Below are 14001 nucleotides of genomic sequence, written 5' to 3'. Positions count from 1 at the left end.
TAAATACATTTTTGAGTATCTTGTACACGTCTGACTCAGTCTACATGCAATGCAATCCCGGACTATGCGCAACTTCATACGCTCCTGTTGGTGAGCGCATTGCGGAAGCAATCGGACTGTGCACGGCTGGCGCTTCCCTTTCATTCTTTTTGCAAGAAATATATCCGCCCCCCCCCCCATCCCCCATCGAAATGTTGTGCAAATGACACCATGGGGATAGGGTGACGGCAGGATTATCCCCATGACTTGCCTGCGTCTGTTATTTTACGTATCATAATCGTACAAATCAACTTAAGTTCACGGCCGAAAATATGATGTGCTGTACCATCGGTGCAAGCACGCGAATAACTGTGGATAAAGCCGTGTGGTTGGTCTCACACAAATCCTGTAGCTAGACCCGGAAAAACTCAACGGACATCCATAACGAGCAAGACGCAAGCAAGATCAACCGTCAAGATCAACGTTAATAACAGTAGCTGGATATTTTGTACCTCTTGTACTTACGGTCACCTGCATGAATGTTAGTTATGGTCACCTGTGTGTCCTTGCTGCAACTAAGCACAACTGAATAACGTACACTTCTCTGTGCAGATAAACAGTCCAGTTGATTGACTTTTATTTTGTCCTCTTGACAACTCGTACACACTCCCACACTTAGGGATGACTCAGAGTACATAGAAATGACACTAAGGAACGAAGAGAAACACATGCACGATAAAATTCCATAAATAGATGGTCTGATTTATGACGGACAGAACCTGCTGTTGCATATGAGGATCAGCCGCACACGGCGTTCGAAAAGACCTCATGAGTGGAATGGTACACAATTCGCGCATCTTTCCGACAAACTTGTTCAAAATCAAGACACGTGTTCTCGTTCTCAAGCCACATTTCACGGGGGCTCTGCCCGTAGCGGCCACCTAGTAACATCTTCGGCATCTCAACATGCACACCTCATGTTATCATTTCTGCACTTCTGTTGGTTGCATGACATGTCAGCACATCTTGACCAAGCCAGATTCAGGTATGAATACTGAAAAATATCTGTCCTTCGCTCCATATTTGGGCTGAAGCCTACACTAGGTCGTGAACCAGTGTAATTAAACAAGTGCACCCCCGAAAACAACACGCACCTGACACACAGAAAGCAGAAGACGTACCTTCTCTTAAACACCTATTTGTATTGTGCACGGAAAGTGATTACGCCAATTTATGTCCTACTGATTGCAGCCGAAGTCGCAATACAGGTCATGCGTGCGGAATATCGATGCACGACACTGACGCAGGCAAAGTGATCTTGGATCCTCTTCCGAGCAACGAATTTTGGCGCATACAACTCACTTCGTTCGGCAGAAAGTGGGCGGACCTGCTGTTCGGTCTTGGTTATTAATCAGCTTTCACCACGATAAGACACGTGTCGTTCTGGCCCGTCGCGGAGGCAGGTTGAAACAACAACCTCGCGCAATGCTCCTAGCCGTTTGCCTTCCCTCTCGCTCTCGCTCCTCTCATCTCGATGTATCCCTCTCTCCCGGAGCGGAAGCCCATTGCGGTGGCAGCACAATGCAATCTAGGCTAGCAGAAGACAAATGGCCACACTTTTGTCCAGTTCATCTCGAATAATACGAAGGTTAACGCTGCAACTTAGCTTGTACTGTCATCAGAGGACACAGATGCACGTCCTGACATATTTTTCAGGCATTTATTTCGTCGCTGAGAGATCTGAGGAAGTGTACTCTGCTGCTCCGATAGGACTCCATGTATTCGCATTCACAGAAACACAAAATCGTATAAATTCGCCTATTTGCTGTGTTCCGATAAAAAATATGTCAGGACGTGCAGAATTTACCCATGTATTACCAGCTCGGCGTACTGCTTCGTTACTGCAGCAGTTTTCGAGATGAACTGGACAAAGCAATGCCCATAGAGAATACATTGGGGTCACTCCGCCTTAAGGAGTGCCCTTCAGCATATGCTATATTGCAATTGATTTGATCTCGCTAAAAGTGATATGTATATATTTTTTAAATGTGTTCGCATTTAGCTGGGACACCCTGTGCCCTGTGGACCTTACACTGCCAAAGTGGTTGACATCACTTGCATCTTTGCCTACTGCCTTCAGCAGCCCTTGTAAGACATACGACATTTCAAAACCCTTAGCAACTCCCAGGTCGAAGCTGATGTCATGGTGTCAGTGGACGTCGGTGGGCCATTCCGAGGTCCTGGACAAGGCTTGGCCACCCTCTAAGTCCACCAAACATACTCCGGAAACTCCTCTGTAGAAATCGTCGAACAAAATTGTTCTTCATGTTGCCCGAAGGTGTCCTTGCATCTGCTCACTCACACCCTGCTTTTGGCCATCCGTACTGTTGTTGCGCTTCTCAAATTTTAATTTGGTCACGTATACAGATCATGAGGCGTCAAGATTTAATTGTGAAACGACCACTGTAGAAGCTTTTGCTGAGAGCCTCTTCAATGTCCCCGCCAATACCATCACGGAGACCCTTTCCATGGAATGTCCAAAAAATGCGATCAAGCGAGTATTCCAAAGTGGTACACGTGGTAACAGAGATGTACGAGGGTTTTTTTTTCTTTTTCTTTCATATATTGTGATTCTGCACGATATATGCAGTAAAACTTAGGGAGAAAACAAGAACCAAAGGTGGAATATTCAAGTGTACGCTATTTTTCTCCAGTAGATCGGCGATAGTAAAACCCTTGTCTGCCATGACAGAGTCACCATCTTCGAATGGCAGCTCAAGAAACCCACTTCTTATTACGCACTCTCTGTCAGACGTGCACCCAGTGAAAAGTTGACACGAAAGTTACCAGCGCATTTGGGGATATTCCAACGACTCCCTTGAACGTGTTCGCACTCTTGATGTCGATTACGTGCTAGATTGAAGAGCTAATGAGCTTGCAACTTCACACCTGACCTCTGTTGCATCTAGGATGACCCTCGTGGTTGCATACTTTTCCTTGAATGCGGTGGGCATGGTGGTGTTCACTACAGAGCGAGGCTGCCATAGTCGCAACGTTAGTAGCTTCAAGTAGCATAAAATTAAGCCACGATACGCAAATGCGAGATACTGTCGACTGAGAGACTCCAAAGCAGTCTGCCAAGTCTTGTTCAAAGAAGCTGAAGTGGAGCCGTACAAGCACAAGGAACAACTCATTCTTTGTTGAAAGCTTCCGCATCCTGCCACATCCTGCCTGTGGTGGAGTGTTCCCTGGCTTTTTCTGCCGTGCAATGTTGGAGCCATTTTCCCCAGGGTCGAGATAGTCATGAAGAGCGTCAAAAATTTCTAGGGCTGGCAAGCCAGTGTAGAACTGAGTTCTTTCACCAAAGAACACAGAGAATGTACATCCACTGCTTTTGTGCAGTTGTCGTGTTCCTTTTCAAGCTGTATGAGTTGAATCTCAACCTTCTGCTTCTCTTGAAGTATCTACTTCACCCGTTCGTTTGCATGGCGCAGCTGACTTCAAAATTCGAACTTATTCGTCTTTCTCCGCAAATTGCCTCGTCAGTAACTCCGCAGTCGTACCTCTATCGCAGCTGCAGGTGTCATTTTGAGGTTCTTACGCCTCCATGGGCTCGGGATCTTCCAAAGGTGACGAGCTCACGTGTCTGCATCCCTGAGCAGCAATGGCACCGAGATTTGACGCACTGCTACAGATGCCAGTGTTGTTATCTTCACTTGTTGCAACTGGTGCTGGCACACAGTTACCCCTGCTGTCGCCAACTTCACTTGTTCCTACAGCTGCTGGCACAGACAGAGCTGCCGCGGCGTAGCACGGCACTGCGGTTTGTTTCAGGCGGCGGTATCTATTTGCCACATCTGTGAGAAAGCCTGACGACAAAAAGTGCTTGGGGCAGACAAATGTTGTCTTCTTGATTTCCAATGACACATTCTCGTTGCGTAGTTTCAGAGCCTTTCTTCACAATGCCCTCCAATTTTCATCGTTCGGGAACCGGTAAAACGAAACCTGCGGAGCAAACAAACGAAATCGCATTAACCTGCGACACACCTTGCATTTTGAGACTCACCTTATTTCCTGCCGCATCTCGATAACCTAACTGTCTGCATCCAGACACGCAAAACTGCGAAGTCATTTCTTAATAAGCATATCACACCGTGCCAACAATCCGAGCGTCCGGCCGTCCGGATCATACGTACAATGGCGGAATGAGAGAACTTCGCGCAAACGACGACAGGTGGCGTTTCCATTTTGCATATAGTCTATCGCTTGCTTAATTGCGAAACTTCACTCTCGAATCGTACCGCTGCATCACTTGCTGCTTGTGCAGTCACACACTACGCACATATCTCTCTATCGAATGGCTGTGCCAGGATTGTTCCACGAACTGACGGCAACGGCATGGTATTGTATACACACTGTAAGCGCGTACGTAAGATTATGCATGAATGACAACCCTAGTGGCAGATACCTGATGAACGTATTTGCCGAAATTATACGTTTATACGTTGTCGAGAGAGCATTCACCAGATACTTACATGAGGGCATACATGGCTTTTGAGAGCTCAAGAGCAGAACAAAACGAAAGAAGGAAAAAATAAGGGCGTAATACATTGCACAGTACAAGAACTCAGTGAAAGTGCAATTATCAGGGATATCTTTGCATCTCACTTCTGCTGGTTCACAAGACAAATGCAGTCATGCCAGTGATTTATCCAGACCCCACTACAACCCCCTAACACCCCCCAAATGTTCAGTGACACCACCATTACTTATTCACCAGTGTACCCCCTACAGGGGGTGCCCTTGCGATTTCAGCTTCAGACACATATCGGTAATGGTAGGTTAAGCTGTAATGACATAACTATAATAATGACCCCCCCTCCAATTTTTTTAACACCCCTCCGTGCTTGGGATTCTGGCTAAACCACTGAGTCATGCCACAACACATTAACCAACCACTAAAAAAAATGATGATACATCACCTGGCCATGTCATTATGACATCTGGATCCGGATATTGGTTTCAGCAGCCAAGTTACTGGTATCAATGCACATATAATATAATGGTATATATATATATATAATCACGGTCCTTCAATACTCTTTCTGGTCAGGAAACTCCGCTGGAATACAATAGACTAGGTCACTTAGGGACAATTGCTCCCGCTTGGGGTGATCGCGTCGTTCGGGGGGAGACACCCTCGTGGAGCAGACGACGTTTCCGCAGCACTGCGTGTTTTCAGGGAATATTTGATAGGCTACTTTTTAAAGTTCATTTCGTGTTTATAGCAGAAACAATTAATTGTCGAAACGATTCATGATTTGAGCCGGCACATTTCAGTTGAGTGAACGTAAATTTGCAGATTTGCCGCGTATATTGCAACTTTCGTTGTTGTGTTTCTTTGACACGGAAAATTTTAATTTTGCTCTCATTCGGGGCTCTCAATGATGGTCGTGAAACATATGATTGCATTTCGTTGCACAATCACTCAATCCAGTGATATATTGTAAGCTACTGACGCTTTCCGTAGTAATTGTGTGAGGGCGAAACTTTCCAGACGCGTGATTTTCTTGTTTCCTTCGTAGCAGTTTGTTGTAAATTGAACGGAGATAAAATGACGAGGTGATTCTATTTCAGCGCAGACAGATAAGACTTGAAGTACGTATAGAAATCCTGTATTTTAATCATCTAAAATGATCTCTGGCGGTATGAGAGCCGAGGGATACACATGCTATAAATCGTATGGCTCGATCGTTTTCGGCGAGGAAATAGAGACTTTTAGTACATCGTACGCAAAGGCGATAGCGTGCGTAACAGATAGCGTTGGTGGTTCTGCACACTACGCGAAGCTCTCTTTCTGTTATGGGCGTGCGCAGAACCATCAACGCTATCCCTTACGTACGCAAAGGCGATAACGTACGATATACTAAAACTCTCTATTATGCTTATATTGTTTTTGATGTGGCAGTGCCATGCACAAGGTTTAACGCATCGTAGATAGCGTAGATATCAATTTTTACACACTTTGGGAAGAGATGATGGAAAAAGATATACTCGCATGGCAGAAAGAGATCGTTCTGTAGAATCACAGCCGTTGTTTTAGCCGTGTATGCGTTTAGTATGATTTATGTCAAGCATCGCCTTAGAAAGAGTCTTTTAAACGACAGCGGTGCTTTGCCTCGCAAATATGGACACACCGAAGCAGCCCAAATAATTACTTCACGCAATTAGATCACACTCGTTAGGACAGTTAATCAGCTAGTGATGTAAGCTTAATCAATTAAGTTACCTGGAAATTGGTAACACCTCCTTGAGACACAGGACTTATCTCTTTTTGAAGTACAGCCCTTATATGTTTGTTTGCTTCTTCCTTTATTTGTTCTGATTATTTGCAGGCGCGGTTGTGCCAAACTGAATGTCGTTCTCCAGCACTCACATGTTTTTGTTGAATACAACTGCAGCGTGAGAAAAGCTGCTTGGGGACGGGGTCCTGCTATCCAGTGCTGACTTTGTCATGCTCGTTATATAGAGCATGTTCCAAAAAATGCAGCTCCACGTATGGTCTTCAGATTGCAACAGGACTATTTGGAGCTTGAAACAGTTGTGATTTTGTCATTTTGGCCCTCGTGTACCCAGTCTGTGAAACGCAAACAAAAAAGTCTAACACGATATGCTTTTGTAATGAAGATCACTGATGATGAGTAAAGAGAATATACGAGTTCAAGTTTATTCAATATTTTATATCATTCATTATATTATTCAACATTTTATGTCAAGTTTATTCAAGTTCAAGATTTATTTATTGCGCTTATGCGTTTCAGGATACAATGAACGTGCAGGGAGGTCGCAAAAGACTACATTTATTGTTTTGTGACCTTGCTACAATGGCAATATATATTTTAGGAATGACAATGGTCAGGTACGCTCTCCAAATTTGTAGCACTCAATGTTAGGTTGGAATGAGCAATGAATAGCAACTTCCCTCCTGATATTTTCTCATATATGCTAAATTTTAAATTTAATGTGATCAAATATGTGATAATATAATAATAATATATAAGAATATAATATGTGATAAATGAATGTGATCAACAGTAGATGTAAACAACATGAGTAGCCAGAGAAGTGCATTCTCAATAAATAATTTTCTTCTTATAGCATATATGTGCATGCCTATTAACTGAAACAATTATCACAGTTCCCTGACAAGTTTTAATTTCTGAGAGTGTACTGTAGAGGCTGCTTAGATCTACAACAGTTCATACAAGGTATTATATACTGTGAATGCCTTTAAAAATCACATGTGACACATATGCCTTTACTTTCTGGAGGTGCTGTGGTAGTCAAAGTTTGTGGGCATTACGCAGGTTCTGCACCCATTTCTTGAGTATGCCGAGGCAGCTGTGAAGTAACCTGCATTGATGATGATTATTCCAATTTTTATGGTGAATCAACAACAAAGGAAATAATACATCAGAACATTGGTTTGGGTGCAACCAGTTAAAAATGAATATGTTGTTTAATAAATGCATTGGACAAATGTTAAAACACGAGTTTAAAACATGGTTTAAAATCCCTGTATCTTCTAAAAATTAAAAAGATTAAAAACTATTCTAAAAAGAATATGGGGAGCTCTTCTAAAAAGAATTATAATCTCTAATTATTATATTGCTGGGTGAAGGAGCCTAAGGCGTGTTTCTGAGGTGAATATGTAAGAAAATATGCAAAACTGAGAGAGGCTAACCACAGTGCGTGCACTGAGGTTGTTCCTTCCTGTAAAGTAGAAACCAGTGGATGAGGAACGTGATACTTACCTGTACACCCAGCCGTATCACACTGCACAGATTATTCACTGGGTAGCCCTCATGGCGAAACCTGTATTGAGAGACCACTTTTGCCTTAAAAACTGCTACAAATAGCACTACACGCTACAAATTATTACTATCGTAACAAGCTGACGATACAGCTCAGACACAAAGGCGTTATTCAAGTCGCGCCACACCACCGTTACGTAAGATTCTTTGTCACAAATCAAACCAAGGCACAAAACAATACCAATACAGGAAAAAGGTGACAATCGTGGTCTCATTATGACGTAATACCGAACTTGTGCGTGAAGGTAATTCAAAGAAATTTATGTGGCACTTGCTTCCTCAGAGAACACCGTGTACCATGGTAGCAATGCATGCATAAAAGCGCTCGAGTGCTCGCACATATATTGATGACAACACTACCTGTGTAGTGTAATATGTTCTTTCAAGCATATTATGCACTCAAACTGTATTTGCCGCCGGGTAAAATGCAAGCGTGCTCGATTGAACGTCGGAAGAGCGATCAAGCAACCTGCATCCAGTGCTCGTTTTGGGCAAAAAAACACTTCATAATGGTCAACTAAATATACAGAATGGACGCCTATTTATTCCTCGATAACGAGTGGCTCACCTGTATAAATTTAGGCCCTATAACCTTACCAGTACGGTTGGTACGACCGTAATTGCAAGAAGTTGCCATGATCCCCATGATCGCTGTGGCGACTGTTGTGGGTACAGTAAGATGGCGGCCGGTTTCTTCACGCTCGCGCTCCCTATCCGCGATCCAGCCTTTTACAATCGAGATCAGTGAACTGGACTGGACTGTAACTACTGTACTGTAACTGCTTTAGATACAAGAAAGTAGATGGCGGCGCTGTCGTTGCGCCATTTCCCCGCCTCCCTCCGGACGGTGACAAGCGTTTGCCGGGAGGAATGCACCTCCACCCGACTGGACATTGTGTATGACGTCATGCTCAAACCTCACTGGAGAAAATCGCCGGCAGCGTCGTCTGCTGCATGGTCCGCTGCCGGCACAGTTCCCTTAGAAGTCGGCCCAGGACGCACATTCCCCCAGGGCGTGAGTCGTGACGTTGCCCACATACGTGAGGCCGACAACGGCAAGCCCTATCACCACCACCACCACCACCACCACCATGGTCCGCTGCCTGTTTAGCTCCGTGTCCCGCTTGTTTGTGTAATTGGTGTGTGAACCACGTTGTTTCAGGATTGTGTCGAAGTTTTCCAGTGTAGGAGCGGGGAAAAGGGTGCTCAAGTCGCAAAAGTCATGCAGGATTGGGAATCACTGCTTCGCTTCGATGTGTGTAACACGAGAGGAAGGAACCGCTGGTGCACGAGTGAAGGTGCGGCAACAGCACACAAGACATAGTGTTGGCCCACACTGTTTTCAGCTGTCACCCAACGAAAAGCAAGGACTGCAGGTATGGTGTGCTGCAGTGACAGAGTGTATTTCATATTATAAAACAACACGTACATAGGGTCTGACTCTGACCATTCAGCCGATGCCACCCTGTCCATCAACAATTAATTCCTGCGAATAACGATAATTTATTGTGAGACGATGGAGAATAACGTGTGTTTATCGTGTACCCTTTTTGAGTGCATACTGTTTGAGCCTAAGGGTCATACTATACCGACATTCATTCCACCGTAACCGTTACCCTCGTATAGTATCCATGACATGGCTTCAGAGCACACGACGTCTGTTTCGTTCGCCTATCCGTAGTCCAAACCGGCGAAGTTTTTTTCTTGGACCGAAAACCGTTAAATATATTTTTCGGTTTCCCTCCTGAGCGAAAAAAACGTATACGGTTTCGATTCCGTTCTGGTTCGCACCAAAATAGCGTTTTTTTTTGTTTGTTTTTTTTTGTTTGTTTTTTTGTTTTCGGTTCACTCCGACACCCTGACGTACACAGGATGACATTAATATTGCTCCAGAATTTGCTTGAAGAAGCCTGATAATGTCGGACTGCCTCTGGCAAGGACTGCCACTGTGCCACTGGGAACTGGAGCTCAGTGGCTGCAAGATGAAAAAAATTGGTATCAGATATACAGTTACGCATGTGAAAGTTGCAATGTAAATAGAAAGAATAAAGGTGCTATTGAACGCGAAAAATAAGAACGGATGGTAGGGTTGCGAGAAGCTCGCAGCTATGGGGTGTGATGAACGACCTTAGTACAAAAAATACCTTTTATTGCGCTACTTCACAATGATATATTCATACCGATTAGCCTGACAATCTTGGCTTTGGCGCTACGTACAGAACAGCTACTAAGTCAACGCGTCGGACGAAACTTGTCGAGCGAAATCAATAAGAATCAGACTTACAGTAGCGTCATACCTTTATATAGTACGACGTGAACGGGTATTTAATCATAACGTTTAGATGATATTGTTTCACGAAAAGAAATATAGTCTACCATCGTATCTGCAAAGCTATGCTGTCTGTCTCGGTCACCGCGTATTCCGGTAACTGTTAAGCAACTTATTCACAATACACGAAGTGAGTGCGGTGTTGTAAGGCAACAAGCAACGACAAATGACTTACCTCTTGGCAGTCGTAGACCAGGGGGCTTAATCGTTTCACACGTTCAACTTAACGGCACGAGACAGCTGAAGGAATCGTTCAGGCTAACGAAACGAGCAACTTTATCGACGCTTTGCGTGGTCGCAATTTGTGCTCCTCGTGAAGCTTCTTCTTTGTGGTTATTTTGCACGTTGCGAGCGCTCACGTGTTGTGATGTCACCAGTGAAGTGCAGCTGTAGCTTCCACAGTTTCGCCACGAAAACCACCGCCCCCCTTGACCACGTGATCATCCGTAACGAATCACGACAAAATAGCCGGAAAACGGCGCCAAAGAGCGCGCGCTGGCTGATCGAACTGCGCATGTGCGCTGCGTGCCCTCTCCACACCCTCTCACTCATCTTCCCCCCCCCTTTGTTCCGAGCGCTTCGCCAGGTGCCAGGTCATCTGCTAATATTATCGGGAAGCAGAAAATGAAAATCCAGAAGACGAAGGAATTCACATGTACAAATTTATTGACACGGTAAACAATACACAAGAAGCAACATTTGAATGCAATATTACAGAATACTGCAGGATAAACAGAGAATAAATAGTGACGAGCAACAGAAAGCGTGACTATCATATTATACAATCCTTAAGGGAACCTATTCGGTTTGGAGAAAGTAGATATTATTATACATATCTATAGCACGTGATGAGTCGCAGAAGCCATCCGCTTCATCCCAGCACAACTGTCGAATTTTCTGGTGACAGGGGCCACATGCTCGCGGATCGCAGGGCCACGAACAGCTGTCGGTGTCTGAATGAAAAAACAAAAAAACAAGGGAACCTGTTAATAATATGGTAAACCCGAGCACAGGCAACGTTAATTGACTGAATACGCTCTGTAAGACATGCCAGCGTTACGCGTCTAATGCCAAAATTGGAGGAGCCCTGCGTACGCGATGCACGCTGTTTTCCTTTTCATGCACACCAGTGTATTAAACATCAGACACATTCAAACAGCGGAACAAAACGCAAGAAGCAACGCCACGCAGAATCATCAAGCAGATCATGACTGATAACCGGCAGAAAGTGATGTAATACGGGGCAAGGTGCACACAGTTAGGCGACAGTATTAAACGTCTGATCACTGACATGCATCATACGTTTGTCTGCTTACCTTTCATTCAGGCGTTCGTCCATGGCTCGAAGATCTTCGAAATCCACGAAACGAAATCACCGCCTGCTCACATTCGTAGACGCGAGCTACACAACGGTCAGACGGGTCGTGGAGTGGAGTATCGTTGAGGAAGAGTGAGAGGTCTGCCTATCAGAGAGATGGCATGTTTCTCACTGTGGAGAAAGAGGGGGGATGTAAGGGGAAGAAAAGGAAAAGAAGTGGGAGTGGGAGGTAGAATGTCGTTAAGTCTGTAGGTCACATGAAATACACTGGAGAGAGTCCTTGAGGCGGAGAAGAAGACCTGTTGATGGCAGGAATACAGGATAAAGAAGGACAGGCAGCCTGTCAAACTCCCTGCAAGGGGGATAGGCTGGTCGCATGGTCCTTCGAGGATGAGGGAAGTCGGTAACTGTAGGAAACCAGGAGGCCCTCTGGATGGGCAGAAGTTGCTGAGACCCTTTCGGGATATGTGGTCAGTTGTATTACAAGCGTTGATCCAGCTGAGTGAGCCTCAGGAATTTGAGAAGCTCACTTTGTAGGATTTTTCTTGAGCGCACTGGGCCCGTCGGGTAGAGAATGTTGACAGGGCTGCGGTCGCGGATGCCTGCAGCTTGTAAGCGTTGATGTAGCTGAGCCCTTGCAGCTGAAGTGGCGTGGCAGCGGTCAATTAGGTGTGGAATGGTTTCAGGAACCCTACAGGTAGGGCAGAAAGGGTCCGGGGCATTGCCTTGTTGGTAGAGGTGTGCTTTGGTGCGTCCGCAGGAAGAACGTATCCGTAGGAGAAGTGAAGCCTCCCTACGGGAAAGGCCAGAGGTGATACAGAGAGGGGGGGCTGTACCCTCGGCTGTGTGCTTTTCCGGATGAAAATTCCAGAGGTGAAGATAGATACTCTTCTTTATTTGGGAGATGGTAGCTGGAGCTTTGTGTTCAGGTGTGAGCTTCGTTGCCTCTTTGGAGAGTCTGTCAGCCTCTTCATTCCCAGGTATGCCTCTATGAGAGGGAATCCATTGAAGGCAGATACGCTTGTTGCTCAGCAGGAGGGACTGAAGCTTGCGATGGACGCGGTCAGCTATGATGCAACGGTCATAGCGGTTGCTGATCCTGGAGAGGGCTCCTCTGGAGTCAGAAAGGATGACTGCTCTTCTGATGTCTGAATCCTCTATAGCTTGTAGAGCAATGTATATAGCCAGCAATTCTGCTTCGGTGGACGAGTGAGCCCCTATGATAGGGCGGGCTTCAGATAGGTTGCGGCAGGGTATGTGGAAAGCGATGGCGCTAATTCCACTATCCGGGTCTAGAGAAGCGTCAGTGTAGACTTGTGTGGCCTCTTTATGACAGCTAATAATGCGCTCGGTGGCGAGGGATTTGGCTACTATATCTGGGGTCCGGCGTTTACTGGACAGACCAGGAATGCGTGTAGAGATGTTAATATCTCGAATAGCCCAGGGAGGGTGCAAGCTGGGGAGTTTGGGCAGGGAGGAGTTGAGTCCTTGGAGGGTGCGGAGAGTGCAGTGAAGTCTGCTGGATGGTCGTTGCTCCAGTTTGAGGACGAGGGCTCTGCCGGCTGAGGTGAGGTTGAGCCTCACTAGTTGGTTGAGGAGGAGCTGGGTGACCCGAAGCCTGAGAGGCAGGGAGGCTGTCTCGGCGTAGAGGGCTTCGGAGCTAGAGGATGGAGGGAGTCCCAGAGCTTGGCGAAGCCCCTTGCGGTTTAACTGTTCAAGATGCTCGAAGGAGGACTTGGAGGGGGATGCGAAGGGCAGGGCATACAGTAGTTTGGCTACTGTGGTGGCGTTGTGGATAGCAGCTAGGGTGCGAGGAGGGCAGCCGGAGGAGAAGCTGCTGAGATGTCTGACGAGGTTACTGGAGGTGAGACTGCGCTTCTTGCATTCCCTGATGAAGGGTGCCCAGGAGAGTCTAGAGTCGAGGGTGATGCCCAGAAAAGTGTGGGATCTCACGACTTCTAGCGGTGAGCCGTTTAAGCTGACTGGTCGAGAATGTTTCCAGGAGGCTCCACGTCCGATGAGCATAAGTTTGAATTTTTCTGGGGACATGGTGAGACGAAGGTCCTGGACGAAGTCAGCAGCGGCATTGATTCCAGCTTGAATAGATTTGCGTAGGCTATGTTGGTTCTTCTCACTGGCCCATATGCAGATATCATCTGCATAAATTGAGCATTGGAGGGGGGGAGAGACCGCGGGAAGAGCATCAGGTAGCCCAGACATCACTATGTTAAAGAGGAGGGGGCTTAGAACACTCCCTTGAGGCAGGCCAAGGCTTTGTCTACGTGACGAGCTGTATATGTGTCAAAGACGAACTTGCATGCAGCGATCTGATAGAAAATCCTGTATAAAGGAGGCTGCTGTGCCCACGATGCCGATCTGAATAAGAGCGCGCACAGCTGCCTCAATTGGAACGCTATCAAACGCAGCCTTAATATCAAAAAAGACAGCAGCGGTCCTCTGTTTAGATCGGATTGCCTCTTCAGCACTTGACACAAAGTCCA

The 14001-nt window shown here is 46.0% G+C and overlaps 1 protein-coding gene across 1 annotated transcript; it reads right to left on the bottom strand.

Annotated features, from left to right (window-relative positions):
• Positions 1-11980: 11980 nt before the first annotated feature.
• On the bottom strand, positions 11981-13720 carry LOC135398592 (uncharacterized). Its single transcript, XM_064629979.1, has one exon. It carries the CDS (start codon positions 13718-13720, stop codon positions 11981-11983), a length of 1740 nt encoding a protein of 579 aa, XP_064486049.1.
• Between the last annotated feature and the right edge of the window lie 281 nt (positions 13721-14001).

This window comes from Ornithodoros turicata, chromosome 6 (genome assembly GCF_037126465.1).
Source record: "Ornithodoros turicata isolate Travis chromosome 6, ASM3712646v1, whole genome shotgun sequence".
NCBI classification, from domain to species: domain Eukaryota; kingdom Metazoa; phylum Arthropoda; class Arachnida; order Ixodida; family Argasidae; genus Ornithodoros; species Ornithodoros turicata.
This window is presented reverse-complemented; position numbering and strand designations above follow the sequence as displayed.